The sequence below is a fragment of the Amblyomma americanum genome, chromosome 2, assembly GCF_052857255.1.
Source record: "Amblyomma americanum isolate KBUSLIRL-KWMA chromosome 2, ASM5285725v1, whole genome shotgun sequence".
NCBI classification, from domain to species: domain Eukaryota; kingdom Metazoa; phylum Arthropoda; class Arachnida; order Ixodida; family Ixodidae; genus Amblyomma; species Amblyomma americanum.
In genome coordinates this window covers 74,136,325-74,154,431 of record NC_135498.1, presented here as the reverse complement: position 1 = coordinate 74,154,431, position 18,107 = coordinate 74,136,325, and the positions used below count along the sequence as shown (strand labels likewise).

Here is an 18,107-nt window from a genome sequence, read left to right as displayed (position 1 = left end):
GCCCTAACCACGGAGCCACCGCGGCGGGTCTTCGATTAGGAGGCTGATTAGCGTCTCTGCGCGTTGCTCTCGCTTCCATCCGCGTGGCTCGTCCAGTTCGCCAAAAACTGCGCGCTCGTCACGGGGCGCTCGCTCTTTGCCCAGGAAGCCTCAAAATCTAGCGTGCGTTACAATCGAGGATGTTACTTTTCTATTTCAGAGTGCAGCAATTAAGCGCCCGTTCGTGGGTTCAGCCACTTCGGCGCCGTTGGTGTAACCAGTAAATAAATAAATAAATAAATAAATAAATAAATAAATAAATAAATAAATAAATAAATAAATAAATATATACATTGCTGCGACTGCGATAGAATCCCACGGCGACGCAAACAGTTCAGCTTCGCTCGCCACTGTACGAGAGCGCTCCGCTATCCCCGAAGCTGATCACGCCTCAAGCTAAACTTCGAGACACTCTCGTGCTGAGCATTGCATATCGTCGTCTTCTGCGACTAATACTGCTATCGTGCTCTGCGCATTCCCGCTCGCGGTGAATTGGACACCTTCTTCTTCGTCATGTAATACTACTACTATCGATCTAATATCGTCGAAAGACGTGCTCTCGAAACAGCAAAGCAAAACAACGAGAATACGGAGACTCAGAGCACTAGGCTATCGCCGCAGTCGATCACAACTCGTGTTAAACTACAACACACTCTCCCGTAGTGCTTTGAACATATGGTCGTGTTAAACTAATACTACTATCAAATTAATATCATCGCCAGACGCGCCGAAAACCCGACAAAGCAAAACAATGAGTCCACAAAGCAATAAATAACTGCGCAAAAAGGACGGCACAAGACAGAAGAACCACACGAGACATGCGCATACTAATAACTGGTGTATTGCACCAACGTCTCATTCCTTCAACAACACAGCGCATGCGCACCAACCACAAAGACAAAAGCCATAATCATCTCGAAAATTCAAGAAACTCCAACTCCTTGCGGTACAAGTGTATGGAAGCCTCGCTAACACATTTGTCAAGCCCTAATCTCGCGATTTCCAAGGCTTCGATAACTTCATGTCCTTTCTTATCCCTCGCCCGTTGGATAGCCTTAGTCCTGCCGAAAAGTGGAGGGAATTCTTTGTCGTCATGCTTGCAGGTCTTACAACGCTTATGCAGATGCTGTCCTCTAGACTCAGCTAAGGAACTGGCATGCTTTAATAATCTAATGTTGATGCAGCGGCCAGTTTGCCCGACGTACACCTTACAACAGCTCAGGGGAATCTGATAGATTACATTCTATCTGCAGTGCACAAACTTCCTGTGGTTAGTGCTACACTCAATCTTCTTTTGCCTATCTGGTCTAACCAAATTGCTCAAACGCGACAGCTTGAAAGGTGCCGAAAAAAGGACCTCTACGCCGAATTTACCGGCGACCCTCTTCAGGCCGAGCGAGACCCTGTGAACATAGGGCATAACTTCATACTTCTGCCTCTCCTGTGCATCCGCCCCACGAGGCTTTCAATTTGGGCGGAAAGACTTCAACAGGGACTCGGCGACAGCCTGAAGGGCCAGCGGAAAACCGGCAGACCGACGGTGATCAACCTGAGCATCAAAGCTAACCGGAACCTTATGTGGACAGGACTTGGCTAACGAAGCCCTCAGGCAAGTTGACGCAATACTGCTCTTGATCGGCTTCGAATGGCACGAGTTGAAGGGAGGAGTGCCTTTTTTAGCCTAGGCATGTATGCCCAGCAGAGGTGGTCAGGATCGTTAAAAAGTAATTTGAAGTCTCAGAACTGCGAACAAGAGTTATCACAAAGTTCAATGGTGAAATAAAACTGGCAAAGCCAGACTTAAAAGTTGCTAAAATCTCCATCGCCACCTGTGTCAAGTCATCGTTGTGGTCAGTATTTAAAAGGATTAAAAAGTCGTTGACGTATCGGAACACCCGAACGATACGGTCGTCAGAAAGTACCGGTGATAGCGAGCGGTCAATTTAAGCTATAAGGATCTTAGTTAAAAGAGGAGCTACACACGAACCGATACAAATGCCGTCCTTTTTGCGCCGTTATTCATTGTTTCCATAATTTAGTACCAACTAGCCTCTCACCGCACTCTTCTGAGAGACTGAGGCACAAACACAGCTGCACTCAAATTTCTCATTAGGGAGAATCGTAATCGTTCTTAAATTGTTTTCCAAGGAGTAAATCACAAATTTTACTCTTCCCGCCTTTGGTGCCCCTTCGCCTTGTGTTACTAGGAGATATAAAAAAAATCAAATGTCTTTCCGTTCTAACAATGCACAGGCTGCTTGGAAATGGGGAAGGATGTATTTGATGCGCAGAAAGAGTTCTGTTCGCAGAATGCAGCCACCGGTTTATTAAAAAAGTTATTGGACAGTGTTCAACGTTGAAAGGAAGCAGATGCGTACATGCAATGACTCAGCCATTTCGATGTTGTATCGATGTAATAGAGGCTAGACGGCTTTTTAGAGTAGCGGTGGCCCATGTAACGGATGAAAAGAGGGCTAGATTTGCGCGTCGGAAGACACTTTCAGAGACTGGCGGCTGCAGTGTATGAAAAAAAAAAAAACTATTCCGCACGTCAGACGTCTTGCTCGACGGCGTTGAGCTCTATCTCCCAAAATAAATTTCGCGGCATTAAAATGATCTTTGTATGTTGTGAGGACTTCCTCAAGACGTTTGTCTCGAAAACTGGGCGATAAGATTTGGATGATGGCAAATTGGTTCCACCACCAAAACCTATACATTATTGCACAACAAACAAGTGCCGTGTCTGCAAGAGGCGGATTTCAGTTCTTTGATGGCGTCTGCATGCAGCAGTCGTCATCTCTATAAAGTCCCCACCTGTTAACCGCCACAGGTGGCAAGAGGTGTTCAGGAGGATTTTTCTCTGCAATTCTAGGGCAGAGGAGGGGGAAGCTGCCCTCAGAATGCCGCAGGAAAAATGATTAAAAGACGCGATAACGAATAAAAATGGAATAAGAATACAGTAAGAATCAGAAGAGAACAGAACTTAAATAGAATCTGAATTGAAATAGAGATTTCGAATAGATTGGTGAGTTAAACACAATGGAATCCGTTTATCGCTTCACAGGGACTTGACGTCCCAAAGCGACTCAAGCTACGAGGGGTACCCTATTGAAGGGCTCCGGAAATTTCGACGACATGGTCACTCCATCTCGTTCAGTCGGAATTCGGTCACCCTGGCCGGGATCGAACCTGCGTCTTTCGGATCAGCAGCTGAGCACAATAACAGCTGCGCCACCACGGCGGCTTGCGTGCAAACATTCCAGTGATGCTGAGCTGCTATGCCATAATTTGTGTAGATTTCCTGACACTGGTAAGTTCGGTCGCTGGATTGTATGCATGTGTGTATGAGGGGTTCAGCGTCCCGAATGTAGGCAGCTGACAAAAATTCGCCTCCATAAAAATGCCGCTGGCACGGCGAGTATTCGACCCTGGCTTCTTCGGCTTAGTAGCCGAACACTAAAGCAAATCAACCGCCGCGGAGGACAGTGGCTGGAAAAAATACATTGAGGTGATACGTGATTTTGAGAAGGGCTTGCACCAAGGCGGTAACTCTCAGCCAGATTGCCCGTGTGTTAAAGTAGTGCTTTATTTTTACAGAAGTACAAAAAGCAAGAGAACGATGCTGCCCGCCGCAGCAGTTGCTGCCTAACGTACCAAACATCCGATCTACGGATAGCGGAAATAAAGAGACAAGAAGAGAAGAGCAAGTATAAGTACAGAGGGGAGTAATAGTGACAAGCCGAAGCGCAGTGCTTTATGCACTATTTGCAAAAATACAAAAAGTGGTTCTTGATAATGACAGAGTGAACAAGTGACGGGAGAGCCTCAGTGTGCTTTCCAATGTTTCGATAAGAGGGCTTGTCTTAGTAAATACAAAGTGAACACGGGAGGAAAAAGCCTCAGGGTACTTACCAACTGTTTGACAAGAGGACTTTCTTCACCCAGCCGAAGACAGGTGCTCTAATTGAAGCGTATGCGTAGGCAGCCTGAGGCTTTCCCTTCCCTTTTTTATTTTGCAATCAATATAAAGGACGGAATGAGATGTGTTCTAGAAGTGCAATTGTTGGTTGGATGAAAACATGTCTCTGTATTTCTTCAGTACCCGCCGCGGTGGCTCAGTGGTTAGGGCGCTCGACTACGGAACCGGAGTTCCCGGGTTCGAATCCGACCGCGGCGGCTGCGTTTTTATGGAGGAAAAACGCTAAGGCGCCCGTGTGCTGTGCGATGTCAGTGCACGTTAAAGATCCCCAGGTGGTCGAAATTATTCCGGAGCCCTCCACTACGGCACCACTCTCTTCCTTTCCTCTTTCACTCCCTCCCTTATTCCTTCCCTTACGGTGCGGTTCAGGTGTCCAACGATATATGAGATAGATACTGCGTCATTTCCTTTCCCGAAAAACCAATTATTATTATTATTTCTTCAGTGTCCTGACAAAGCACATGAGCCCAAATAAGCAGATGCATAGGCCTGTTTTTCACTTGATTTTTTTTCAAAGCTGCTACCCCTAGCACCAGCTGTCTGATCACATCCTCACTACTCACTCAATGATCGTTCGAATTCGCTGTGTGCAGCGGTGTTTCTAGATGGCCCTCGAATATTTCGATGACTTAACGCTCAATTGGCGTTGAGATTGCCCTTGTGACCGGGAAAAAGTCGCACCTGGTATGACGGTATGTATTACTTCAAGTTCATTCTTTTCTAGACATCGGTCCTTCTGACATCCCGACTCATGTTGAAAGCACTGCCTTTATGGAGAAAAAGAATACTGATTTTATGGTATGAATTACTTCTACTTCCTTCTTTTGTAGACTCAGGTCCTTCTAGAATGCCGACTCATGTCGAAAACACTAGCGTTTATGGAGAAAAAGAATACTGTCTTATAAGCGGAAGCGGACCCGTCATCTACAGTGCATCTGCTTGGCCAGCTAGTGCGCAGCGGGCCACTTTTTTCTTGCTAATTTGGAACCAACATCTCTTTGTCGTGTTTGCCAAAGTTTTATTTAATGCCAAAAATAGTTTCTTGAGCGCTGCTCGGTGCGCCGTCGTCCGAGGTTTCATTTACCAGCGAGGGAACAGCGAGATGTGAAGTTTGTACGCTTGTAGTGGCCTTCGACACGCGTCTCAGAGGCCATTTCTTGAAAACTTCCTTTTTACTATCACAGATGGCGCAGCCACCCTGAGACGGGCGCGCCGATGAGTACGGCGTGCGTGGATCGAAGCAACCCAGGAACTTCTATAGCCAGCTTGGAACTACTTAGAGACTGAAAATTCACGTAGCAAAAGCATCATTCGTTTAATCAGACTTATAGGTGACGTAGTCACTCTAATCACTATTTCTGCCCCGAAACACCAGTACTGCCTTATGTGCCAACGTATGGTAATATGTATGCGCCGTTGAACAAAGCTGTTGATTCGTGTTTGTTGGTATTATCGGGAAACTTCTGTTTTTATCCTCTGGGCGGGGAGGGGGGGAATGGGAAGGCAACTACTTCCTCTTTTTCAGGTATCATATACGCTGCTTCGAATTAAGTTTCACTTTGAACACAGCACTGCGAGGGCCGTTCGTGCCTTGCCTGCTCACCGATACTGTGATTCGGGAAGTGAGATTTCGCAGCTAAAGTTTTAGGGCTATATAATCACAGAGTGTTGGCGCCAAGTTCACTTCCGTAATAAATCTAGAGTCCCATATCAGGTTCCTGGGTTGTCAAAACGTGAAAATCTCTAAGCGACCTTGAAGATAAAGCAACGTTTTAGGGAACTGTCTGGACCAGGTAAATACATTTTTCGAATGCACCTGAATTGTTCCTCAGCGAAAAAGCTGAGTGGAATTTTTGCTGCAACCTTATGCGCGAGAATTTCAGTGTGCAATTTCTACATCATCTTAATTCAGTAATGCCCATTTCATTGCTTTTCTTCAAAGTGGCTTTAATGTTGTTCAATTTATTTTTTTCAAAACTAACTCCGCGAGTTTTAAAAATTGCGACGCAAATACGGGCTCCCGCACCGCAAAATGAGCGTTGAAGAACCTCTATTACGATGTCAGTGCACGTTAAAGATCCCCAGGTGACCAAAAATATTCCGGAGACCTGCACTACGACACCTCTTAGTTTCTTTCTTCTTTCACTCTCTCATTTATCCCTTCCATTACGGCGCGGTTCAGGTGCCCACCGAGATGTGCGTGACAGTTACTGCGTTATCTCCTTTCCTCAAAAACCAGTTTCGGGAAACAATAAAGAGGCCACCTGTGACAGCGATTGCTCTGCGATGAGCGCGGACTCTTGTTTCATAGACTCATTCTAGTGGAGTGTTGGCGCTACTGCTCATGCATTCACTCCGTCACATCAGTGGAACAAACAGTGTCATTAATTGACAGGCTTTCGCGACAATTCGAGGAGCGATGCCTTAGCGCTCATGCGAACAGCAGAACGTCTTGGTTGCCGAAAAACACCAGGGTCATGACCATGACAGAATTATGGTGGTTCTTACCTTGCTTGGAGCACCCACTGTACGCGCAATTTTACTGCTTGTTTTTCTTCTTTATTTGCAGTTCGTAGCGATGAAGCCAGGTGGCAGCACATGGAGGCTTTGTTGGAATGTCCGGTTCAGCTGTCGGCTGGCTTTTCAATATGCGACACATTATCTACCGATTATTCTTGTTGCCACTGAGTAATAAAGGATTCAACTTTTCCTGGCAACTGACGGATAGAAGAATGGCATTATCCGTTATATCCTGTTCTGCTTTGTTTTTAGAGCGAGCAAAAAATAAATATCTGTTAATATGTGATCAACCATGTCTTAGTTGGAGGTAATGGCTTCAGGTGCATCTTACAGGCCTATCTGTTCCTCACGATATTTTCCACATTTCATGACACAAGGGAGAATATTTTCCATTATTTAAAGAAACCCCAAGGTGCCTATATGGCTTTATTTCTGGAGTTGCAAAAGTTTGTGAAATAGATTCGCAGTGTTCCCGTTAACCACATCTTGTGGCATAGAATGTAATGCATTATTGGTCAGCACAAAGAAACGAATGCTGAAAACAGTTCCTCTAGCGCTAGAGAGTGGTACTTTGTAACGGTGATCCATTAGAGAAAGTAAATGATGAGTTGGGTGCCAATAAGGTTAGGATGAAAGTCGTGTTTGTCTAAAATAAATTGAGTAAAACCGTTTTGAACGGAGAGCCTTGCGTGCTTCACCCAGTGGAATTCAGTCGCGTTCCTTCTTCCTTTTGCTTGTGATATAGACCAGAATCAAGAGCCGCTCTCGGGCGCGGCCATTTTCCGCCGACTGGCGCGCCGCGTTGCAGGCGTTTCTTTGGGGACTGCGGGGCGGCGGCAGCTCCGCGGCCGCGCCTGCATATAGCCGCGATTTACTTCCCTTCGGGCGTTAAAAAAACGTTGTCCAGCATACTTCCACAGCGTGGTTGTGTTGCAAGAGGTCTTTGCTTTATCAAAGGGATAGAACTGATGCGTTACTCATGACATATAGTTCGGCATTCACGTTAATTGTGCCGGCGATTAGCACGCGCTCGCGCTTATATCGTTACTGTCTTGGTGTTCCATTACAGTGAAAAGCTTTTTGGTCAGTATCAAGTATTATGTGCCCAGCGAGCATGCAATTTCAATTCCAATGCGCTCTTAATCCTTCCTGTCGGCCATAAAGCACCCACCACAAATGGGGCTTTCTTGTCGCTAGCTACGTGGTGCGCCGGTCACAACAAATTATTGTTGTGAGCACAACTGAGTCACAAGGCAAACAGAAAACAAATTTTGCCATGATTTCTGCTGTCTGGCGCACAAAAACGTATTCTCGCTTAATTTATTCAAGATTGAACAATATCAGCAGAGAGGTGAGGTTTCACAATTTCTGCGGACCGAAGTCGCGTTTATTTTCTTTGGAAGCTCTCGGAGCATGTGACAGCGTTGCGTGGCAGTTTGGCCACGTGTCATAGAATGTAATAAAATCGTGTATATATTGCTGTGATTCAGGTAGGTACCAACAGCAGAGAGATACTATACGGTCAGCCCTTTACCCCGCGGACCCATCTGAGATACATACGGAAATAGAAACTTAAATTGGTGGCGGTCGTGCTTACATCCCCATGCACGAAATGTCTTTACGGGAGCAATAGCAAGCTCAGTGCACGGATGTCTAAGACGTACTGGCTATTGAAAACACGCGCTTCGCCTGGACAACCTTCGATCTGCAGCTGGCCGATCCGGTTACCGCTTGCACGTCACTGCACCATTCAGTCAAATCAAGAAATATATAATCTGATGCATAAAATTATCACAGCTGGAAGAGTACGTAAAAAAACGGCAACAAACGACACGCCAGCTCAGACATGTGCTTGTAAGAACCGGTTTTAAATCCACACCGTACCTGGTCGACCACCCTCGCATATGTGTGTAACAATGTGTAACAGTGTGTGTCAGATAACCGTAGAACGGCCAGGGAAAATGTGACTAGTGATGCACAGCACACACCCACATACGTTAGGTGATAGAGCGCATCAGCGACGGAAGCGAAGAACACGTAAACACGCATTCTACGCGCCGCCGGCGCGACCCGGCCGCAGTCCAACGTGCCGCGTGCGCCGATAGATGGCGACTGGTGTCGAGAGTAAGAGAGCACTCGCAGCCTGCGTTCGAGGGTAAATGAACCTGGTCTATAGAAGCGACTGTGCAAACCAAGGACAAATCAGGAAGCAGTGGATCGAGTATGGTCAAGCATTTTTACATAAACATTGCATGCCTGATCACAGACAGGACATACAAATTTCAACAAGGGCAGGACGTGTGCTATATTTATATATGCTAACTTATTAACTTATTTGCTGATATGCGGTAAATTATGTTAAATAAAGGTAAGAGATCTTTCTGCTTTACTGGAAACGCAGATAATATACGCCGATCATGTACTGGCCCAAGAAAAAAAATGACACCGAGATATTTATGCATAGCTTAAGACTTGTTACTGTTCTCATTAGTGAATACTGATATTAAAGTTTGTTTTGTTTGTACAGCATACGCTGGCGCATTTGTAAACAGATTTTATTGTTTTCTAGCACATTTTTTTACTCCTGTGATTTCCTGCGTCATGTCTTAAGTTTTAGCAGTGGCCTTTTTGTGTGTATCCAGAACTTAATTTCACATCTTTGCTGCTGCTGCAAATCGATGCGTGATGTAAATTGTATGCCTTTTTTGGTGATGATGTGCTGTCCTCAAAAAAAGGTGAGGCGGTGTTTAACCACGGTCATACCTAAACGTCCAGCCATAGCTATGACATGGATAGAAAAACGATCCTGACTCTTCTACGGCTGATGGGGGCAGCGTGGCAACGAGGCGTTTCGGTACGCGCCATACGTTGTCATGTCATGTCACCTGACAATAGCGCCACCTCAACGAGACTCATTTAAAGTCAACTGTTCAAGGGCAAGCCACCGTGGTGGACATGAGCCGCGATGGTGTACCTTTGGCAGGCATGGTACACGATAGGGTTTTACTTGGTTGAAACTATTATATTGCCAATATCGTCAAAGTAAAACTTTGCCAATGGCCTGGACCAAATGCGGAGGTTGCCATTGTATCGGGCATACTCAGTTATGGTTGGACATCGATTTTGGTCTAAATCGGCCAAAGTCAAATTGAGCATGTGGCGCCGGCCAAATTTCGAAAGGGACCCGGGACAAATTTAGGTGTCGTCACCGTGTCGGGTACGCTCAGTTAAGGTTGGACATCGATTGTGGTCCATATCAGCCAAGGTGAAATTTCGGCGGTAGCCGGTGCTAATTTTGGAAATCACCCGGGCCAAATTTGGAGGTCACCAACATTTCGGGAATGGTAAATTATGGTTGGACATGTGATGATTAACTTAAAGCTGTTGCTAAGCGGCTTATCAATATCAGTCAACGTGAAGGATCGCACCGACAAGGATATAGACTTTTGCATACAGTAGACATATCGCTCTAAAATGACACCCATATATCTAAACACAGCTACCGACTTCATTTCTCTCTTTAAGGAATACCGTTATATAAGGAATGATGTTATAGTTTTTATATGAACAGCATACGTGGGCCTATTTGCAAACATATTTCAATGTTTAGTTAGGTTATTCCTGCAATATCCTTTGTAATGTCTCAAGTTTTAGCCCCGGTCGTTTTTTGTGTACCCAGAACATTATTTCAGATCATTGCTATTGCTGCGAATCGGTGTTGGATTTAATTTTTCTTTCATTTGCACCTGCGTTCAAAAACTATTTCAGTGCCCGAGTAGAAGGCATCCCAACAATGGCCGTGAGGCTTTTCTGTTAACCGCAAAAGGGACAATTCTCGGGAAAATATCTATTGTCTTCCTGCAGTGAAACCCAGCAAAATATTTTGAACAGCATTATGAACACCCATTCACTTAATAACATACGCCACCCATAAACATAGACCTCCATATTTTGAACACATCCATCCCCTGAAGAACTAACTGGTTTTGACCGCTTGTGTAACTTCACTGCATGGGGGAAGAAGGTAGAATCGCATTAAGAAAGCCTCGCGAACATTTCAAGGCATTAAGTGCAACCTCCATATATAGCATGTTGTAAACAGTGGTCTTCAATGCCGCGAGGCCACACATGGGATATGAGGAACGCGGTAATGGAGGTCTCCGGCTCACTTTAGAACGCATGGAGTTCTTTAACGAATGCTGAAATCACAGAGCAAGGGGGCGATTTTAACTCTTCGTTATCCAAATGAGGAAGAAGCGGTAAGGATGCGATCCCCAATCCCTTGACCTTAGGATCAGCTGTCGACTGAAAAAGCGACTGAGCGACCGCGCCTTCCCCCCAGTTCCGTGCTGACGTTTTAAACACATCGCCCTCTAACTACCCAATATTTTCTGGCATTTAGAAATAATAATTCCAGTCTTCTGAAGATAGCTTTCTTTGAACAATTTATTATCCTTCATTAGCACTGCTGCAATTATTAAAACATGCAAATATTATAGAAGTTTATGAACTCAGGCTCCTGGAAAGCCTGGCAGGTGTATTGCGACTCGCTTAGGAATTTCTTGTTTCGGTAATGTAAAATAAATGAAGATATAAAAAGCTTTTCACTTGCCTTTGATGTTGATTTTTAACATTGCACTGCAAGTTGGTCGGAAAGCCAAATTATGAAATATTAATCTCTAAAAAGTTCCACGCATCATCTACGTTCCTAAGCAGAAAAGCCGGCACCACGAAGACGTCACGCATGATTAGTGAAAGCATAACAACCTTTCCGGATTATCTCCAGATAAGATGAGCCGTGTGATTATTCATGGGTGTTCGTCCGAAAGCCATAAAATATTTCCATCGGTAGATTCCGCCATTGTATTTCCCGAATGCGGGCGTATCGTTTTCACGTTACTGTAGTTGCAATAATACCCTTCGCGGTGCCTCAATGGTTAGGGCGCTCGGCTACTGATCCAGAGTACCTGGGTTCGAACCTGACCGCGGCAGCATCGTTTCGATGGAGGCGAAACGCAAAAGGCGCCTGTGTGCGGTTGCTGTGCGATGTCATTGCAAGTTAAAGATCCCCAGGTGGTCGAAATTATTCCGGGGCCCTCCATGACGGCACCTCTTCTTTTTTTTTCAGTCCCTCCTTTATCCTTTCCCTTAAGGCGCGGTTCAGGTTCCCGCCGAGATGTGAAACAGATACTGCGCCATTTCCTTTCATAAAAAAAGCAATTTCTAGTTGCAATAACTTTGCAAAGCACGTTTGAAACATGAGCGTCAAAACAAGACAGATCATATTAAAATTCATGTGCTGTTCAAAGAAAAAACTACACTGTAGTAACGAATTTTCTCTGTACATATAAACAATTTATTACAAAGTGTTGTAAGACACTAGACAGACTCCATAAGGCCGACGGTGACTTCATTTCTTCTTAACGACTCCATGCTTTCTCTAAGTTAGAATAAATTCTGGAAAAGAAAACACAAAAAGTTAGGGCAAGTCGTGGTAAAACTGCAATATTGTTTTACGTTGACAATTCCTAAGCCTATACTTACACTTCTTCCTGCGGAGCAGGGTGGTGTAGTCGAAGGGAGTGCCAAGACCATAGCCGTAGTTCAGGCCGTAGACTCCAATGCCATGGCCAAGACCATAGTGACCGACACCGTATCCGAGGGTGCCAATGCCGTAGCCATAAACTGGGGCAGCCTGGTAAGCAGTGATGGCTGGGGCAGCGTGTGCAACGGTGGCGATAGCAGGGGCTTGGTGGACGGTAGTGGTAGCGACAGCTGGGACAGCGTGGGCAACAGTGGCGACAGCTGGAGCGGCATGGGCAACGGTGGCGACGGCTGGGGCAGCGTAGGTGGCAACGGCTGGAGCTGCGGCGACGGTGACCACGGCTGGGGCAGCAGCAACGACTGGAGCAGACTGGAAGACCTTAGTCACGGCTGGAGCAGCGGCGACGGTGACAGATGGGGCAGCCTGGTAGGTGGTGAAGCGGGAAACCGCTGGGGCAGCAGCAACAACTGGAGCAGACTGGTAGACCTTAGTCACGGCTGGAGCAGCGGCGAAGGCGACAGATGGGGCAGCCTGGTAGGTGGTGAAGCGGGAAACAGCTGGGGCAGCAGCAACGGTGGCAACAGCTGGGGCAGACTGGTAGACCCCAGTGACAGCTGGAGCAGACTGGTAGGTAGTGATGCGGGACACAGCTGGGGCGGCAGAAACCACAGGGGCGGACTGGTAGACCTTAGTCACGGCTGGAGCAGCGACGGTGGCGACGGATGGGGCAGCCTGGTAGGTGGTGAAACGGGAAACAGCTGGGGCAGCAGCAACAACTGGAGCAGACTGGAAGACCTTAGTCACAGCTGGAGCAGCGACGGCGGCGACAGATGGAGCAGCCTGGTAGGTGGTGAAGCGGGAAACTGCTGGGGCAGCAGCAACGGTGGCAACAGCTGGGGCAGACTGGTAGACCCCAGTGACAGCTGGAGCAGACTGGTAGGTAGTGATTCGGGACACAGCTGGGGCGGCAGAAACCACAGGGGCGGACTGGTAGACCTTGGTCACAGCTGGAGCAGACTGGTAAGTGGCGATGCGAGAAACAGCTGGGACAGCGGCCACACTGGCGAATGCTGGGGCAGACTGGTAGGTGGTGATGCGGGACACAGCTGGGGCAGCGTGGGTCACCGTGGCGACCGCTGGAGCAGCAGCGACAACTGGCGCAGACTGGTAGGTGGTGACGCGAGACACAGTTGGGGCAGCAGCGACAGTGGCGACTGGAGCAGCGGCGTAACTGGTGACAGCTGGCGCAGCGTGAACAGCGGTCACAGCTGGAGCAGCGTGGTAGGTGGACACGGTACGAGCAACGGCTGGGGCGGCAAAAGCGTAGCTGGCAGCTGGGCCATAGGCGACACCATGACCCGCCCCGTAGCCAGTGAGACCGGAGTAGCCAATTCCGTGGCTGAGACCATAGCTGGTGAGGCCAGCGCCTTGCGCGGTGGCGTAGCTGCCATGGAGGTTTCCATGGAGGAATCCAGCGAAGGCGCTGGTGGCCATGGCCAGAACGACGCAGACGCGGAACTGAAATTTACAAAAGAAACGTGTAAAAAGGGTGCCATGTACTAATCTATCATTTGCATTGCAATGTTTAAGGTAAAAATTAATGATAAAACTATGTTTGATACACAACCTTCTCAGGTGTTAGTTTGTAGTGAAGGGCCAAGAAAGGCGCTTTAGGCAGCTTCTAGCAGTAGCCTAAGTTAAGGTAAACTGCTAGGTTAAAAGACGGCTGAATAAATTAGAATTTCCGAATAAAAGTTTACTAAAAGCGACAAAAAGCATATCTCAAGTGTATGAGTAGTTGTATTGAATTTCACAGTTTTTTATCTAACTTTAGTTGGGTTATTAAGAAACGCCTATACATGAGGCAGTTAATTTTTCTCTCTTTGTTCTGTTGCTATCTGGAGAGAACACTTAAAAGCGTCATGTAAAGAAGCTGCCGGTTGCGAAGTCAATAATATGCTGTGAGAACTCGGGAAACTCGAACACAAACCAGTGTTATAATCAAGTGGTTTAACAGAGCTGTAGATTGGTACCACGTTTGATGATATACTCAGAGATATGTTTGACAGTTTGCTAAGTGTGGCTTCCAACTTCAATTCTAATGGAAGGGACAGTTCAGGCTTACCATGGCTGCTTTAGCTGTACCGTTGGCAAACCAGAAGCTGCTGATCTCTTTCAAACTGAGGCGTACTTATATACCCGTATGGAGTTGGGCAAAAGCGAGAGGAGGAGAGAATTTCAGCGGGTGAGGGCGAGCATGTAAAAGAGCCGAGAAAAACTGTAACGATACTTTTTCTGCAACACAGTAGGAGCTACGATTCTTACATCCGGTTCAGGGCGCAGTTAACTTAGTCCTCGGCCGGAAGAATGCGGATCGACCCTTCTTTTGCCTTCGCCGTATTCAGAGCTCACGGACTGCCCTCTCCAACGTACGGAGCTCCTGCAGGTTTTTTGTAGAAGGTCGGTGATTTTTTTTTATTTTCTATCCTCGCTGTGGGCAGAAATGATAATGCAAGGAGAATTAACAAGAGAGGGAACGGTCACGCCAGTTGCGCATAGGAGAGAAAGAGAGTTTGCGAAAGGTGAAAAGCGATACCACGCACAACGGGAGCCGGCTCTGTGGAGCAACTCGCACGTCCTTCAGGCGGCATTGATCTTGAGAAAAGCGAGAGGGGGGTGGGGTCCGAGTTGGCACACATTGTGGGGTCCGGGCTTTCTTGTTCTAGTTTCTCTTTTACAGGCTTTGAATTAGCGCACGCCGAGTCAGGGCACTTAAATAAATGCGTGACAGGGAATCCTTACTCAACTTTTTGTTCGTTAATGGTCAAGTCTGATCTTGTTCAGTCAAAAGCGAGCCGTTAGTGTTCCAGCAACGAGCGGTAGAATTGAGAGTTTCTGCGCTATTACATTTTTTTTCTGCAAGCAGCTGGCGATCTAAAGAAAATTGTTTGGTCAGAAACATTTGAAGATCAAAAAGGTCGTTAAAAAAATCTTCGCATAGACAGAAAGAGCGTTGTCGAAGGTTCGTCAGATAAGTTTCTTTAAGGTGTGGAGGGGTCATGGCCAGAAATTAAAAAAACTATTAAAATACAACATTTTGTTCAATTAATGCTTAGGATATTTAGAGATTAGAGCAGTTTACTAGAATATTTGAAGTAACATATGAAAATATCTGCTGCAAATTTGGTTTTACCACCTCAACATGTGACAGTCCGGAAATGTACTCTCACCCGCGTTGCATAGATGGGTTGATACAACGTTCTGCTCGGAGTGTGCTAATTATGGCCAGACACATGAATGCACAAACTACAGTGAGCCTCCCTGAAAAATTAATTGAGGGGATTAAATCTCCGGGAAGCGCAACTATCATTAATTGCTTGCAAACACGGCACAGCGTACAAAGGAAGACTACCTGTCATAGCAGCACGGTTTTGCTCGTGGGTGCCGAGATTCGAATATGAGAACTAAATCTATGAGATTTTGTTTTCGTGCTGGGAAACCTCTACAAACATCACACAAAATCCACAAATTCTTCTCAGTCTTGGTCCCCTGTCGGGGGATAATCACAAGGCACGTGGCGCCAACGATGGACATAATAGTGAATTTAGATACTGTTGAATTGCGCACTGAAGTGCAGATGCCTGACCAAAGATTTAATTTACAACAGATTCTCATACAAGTTGCGAATGGAAGGAGGTACGAAGCAAGTTTCGCAGCAAGAATGTCCAATTGGATCAGTAGGAGCACAGGATTAATTCCTAAAGTAAATAGCGATTAAATTGATTATGATCGTGATTTTTTATGGCGGAAGGGCACCTGGGGCAAGGAGTGAAATGGCACAACGTATTTTTATTCTTCTCAAGGTCGGGTGAGAGACCAATTTTCCAAGAATTTCAAACTGATGCAGCCAAGCACCAAGTCAGGTGAAAGCTTGTACTCCGTTATATCACCGCTGCGTACAGGGCGGCACTGGGGATCGCACAATGTACCTCCCGCATTCGAGCCGGATGCTCAAGCTAGTAGGCCACCGCTGTGGTAAATGCCGTAGAAAGGCCTGAGTTCTGCGGACTAACGTCGTGTACCTATGGAGAAGCAGGTTCTTTCGTTTCCTTGCTAGCAGTCATATCCAGAATGAATTTTGGAAGAAAATTTGATAACGTTGTTATTCTGAGTGAAGTGCCGAATTGATGCTTTCATTGTACCGTGAAAAAGGATACTTAATGTCACTAAGTTAAACACTTTCTGAAAAAAGGTGTTAATAGCAGACATAAGCAACAAATTAGAAGTGTTCCTTTAAACCCTATTTATATATTCTAATTAAATTTTTAAGGGAAATTAGAACACTTTTTATACAATCATTTTCAACAAATGCGCTGAATGTGTATCTGACGCCAGGAGTTAAAACTTTATTTCAGTCGAATAATCAGAATTTCATCTTTTTTTTTCAAAGATACCTCATACCTTAAACATAAGATCTTCTTGTTGGTGGCCATTCGCATTCATGATGTCTTGGAATCATGTGAGCCCTGGGAATAATAATAATAGTAATAATTGGTTTTTGGGGAAAGGATGTGGCACAGTATATGTCTCATATATCGTTGGACACCTGAACCGCGCCAGAAGGGAAGGGATAAAAGAGGGAGTGAAAGAAGAGGTGCCGTAGTGGAGGACCCCGGAATAATTTCGACCACCTGGGGATCTTTAACGTGCACTGACATCGCACAGCACACGAGCGCCTTAGCGTCTCGCCTCCATAAAAACGCAGCCGCCGCAGTCGGGTTCGAACCCGGGTACTACGGCTCAGTAGAGGAGCGCCCTAACCACTGAACCACCGCGGCGGGGCCCTGGGAATCCTTTGCGCATTTTGTACGACATCAACACATCGGCGCTAGGAATATTGTGCATGCTGGAGAGTCGCAAAGTTCGGCAGAACCGCCTATCACATGCCTAAATAGCCCATGAAAACATTTGTTATGCGCTGAAATAGGCAGCCGCGCATGCCGCAGCAGGGATGGCGGACCTCTTCTTTTCTTGAATCGAATGCTAGAAACGTTAAAATCCACACATACAAAAATGTGCATGAATCGTTCCTTAGCCTTCTTAGAGCCCAGAAGCTTTTCGTGCATGCGAATATGCTAACACGTTTTAATCAAAGCTTTCGGGGCAAAATGAAAATAAGCTAGGCGAAACGAACAGCAGCTGTTTCTGAAAGAAAACTCCTGCCTAATAGCTGCTGTGGATGAGACAGTTATGTGATTCTTTTCCTGATCAAACGAAGTGTTGAAAGGAAAAGCAGTGACACTTTGGGACATCTCAGATCCCTTGACCAAGTAGCTCTTGAAATCACTATTTCTAGAAAAAATGTAGACTGCGGCGTGAAGAGCGCGAAAGCGTGCATTATCACATGATCGATTTAGAGGACTCAGCTTGCCGCAACAACCAATTTTTCACTGGATTTTCTAAATCACCCTAATTTTCGCATTCATCACAAATACAATCTGGGAGACACAAAAGCTTCGCCTTTAAGGATAGTGCGCGATATCATTATTGGAGTCCGCTGCGATGGCTGAGTGGTTATGGTGCTCGGCTACTGGCCCGAAAGGTGCGGGTTCAATATCGGCCGCGGCGGTCGAATTTCGATGGGGGCGAAATTCTAGAGGCCCGTGTACTGTGCGATGTCAGTGCACGTTAAAGAACCCCAGGTGGTCGAAATTCCCGGAGCCCTTCACTACGGCGTCTCTCATAGCCTGAGTCGCTTTGGGACGTTAAACCCCCATAATCCAAACACGGTCTCGTCAGCGCTTGCTCTAGCCCACGAAGGCGCTGACACCATTTACATATTATGTGGAAGACCACATGACATGCGAGTGTGAGCAGCAACCCAAGGGACCGGCGTTCGATTCCAAACTAAATATCCGAATTTTATTTTCGGCGCAATTTGATTACTTTATACAATTACACGTTTTAATGGCATTTGAGTAAAGTGGCGACCTTCTAATGACCAATTTTCTAATGCTTTGTTCA

At 46.2% G+C, this 18,107-nt stretch overlaps 1 protein-coding gene across 1 annotated transcript; it reads right to left on the bottom strand.

Moving 5' to 3' along the window:
• Positions 1 to 11,871: 11,871 nt before the first annotated feature.
• Positions 11,872 to 14,302, bottom strand: LOC144121423 (uncharacterized). Its single transcript, XM_077654609.1, has 3 exons — positions 14,209 to 14,302; positions 12,083 to 13,601; positions 11,872 to 11,995 (listed from the first exon to the last, which is right to left on the bottom strand). Coding segments are annotated over exons 1-3 (1,524 nt in total). The 5' UTR covers positions 14,212 to 14,302; the 3' UTR covers positions 11,872 to 11,993.
• Positions 14,303 to 18,107: the final 3,805 nt, after the last annotated feature.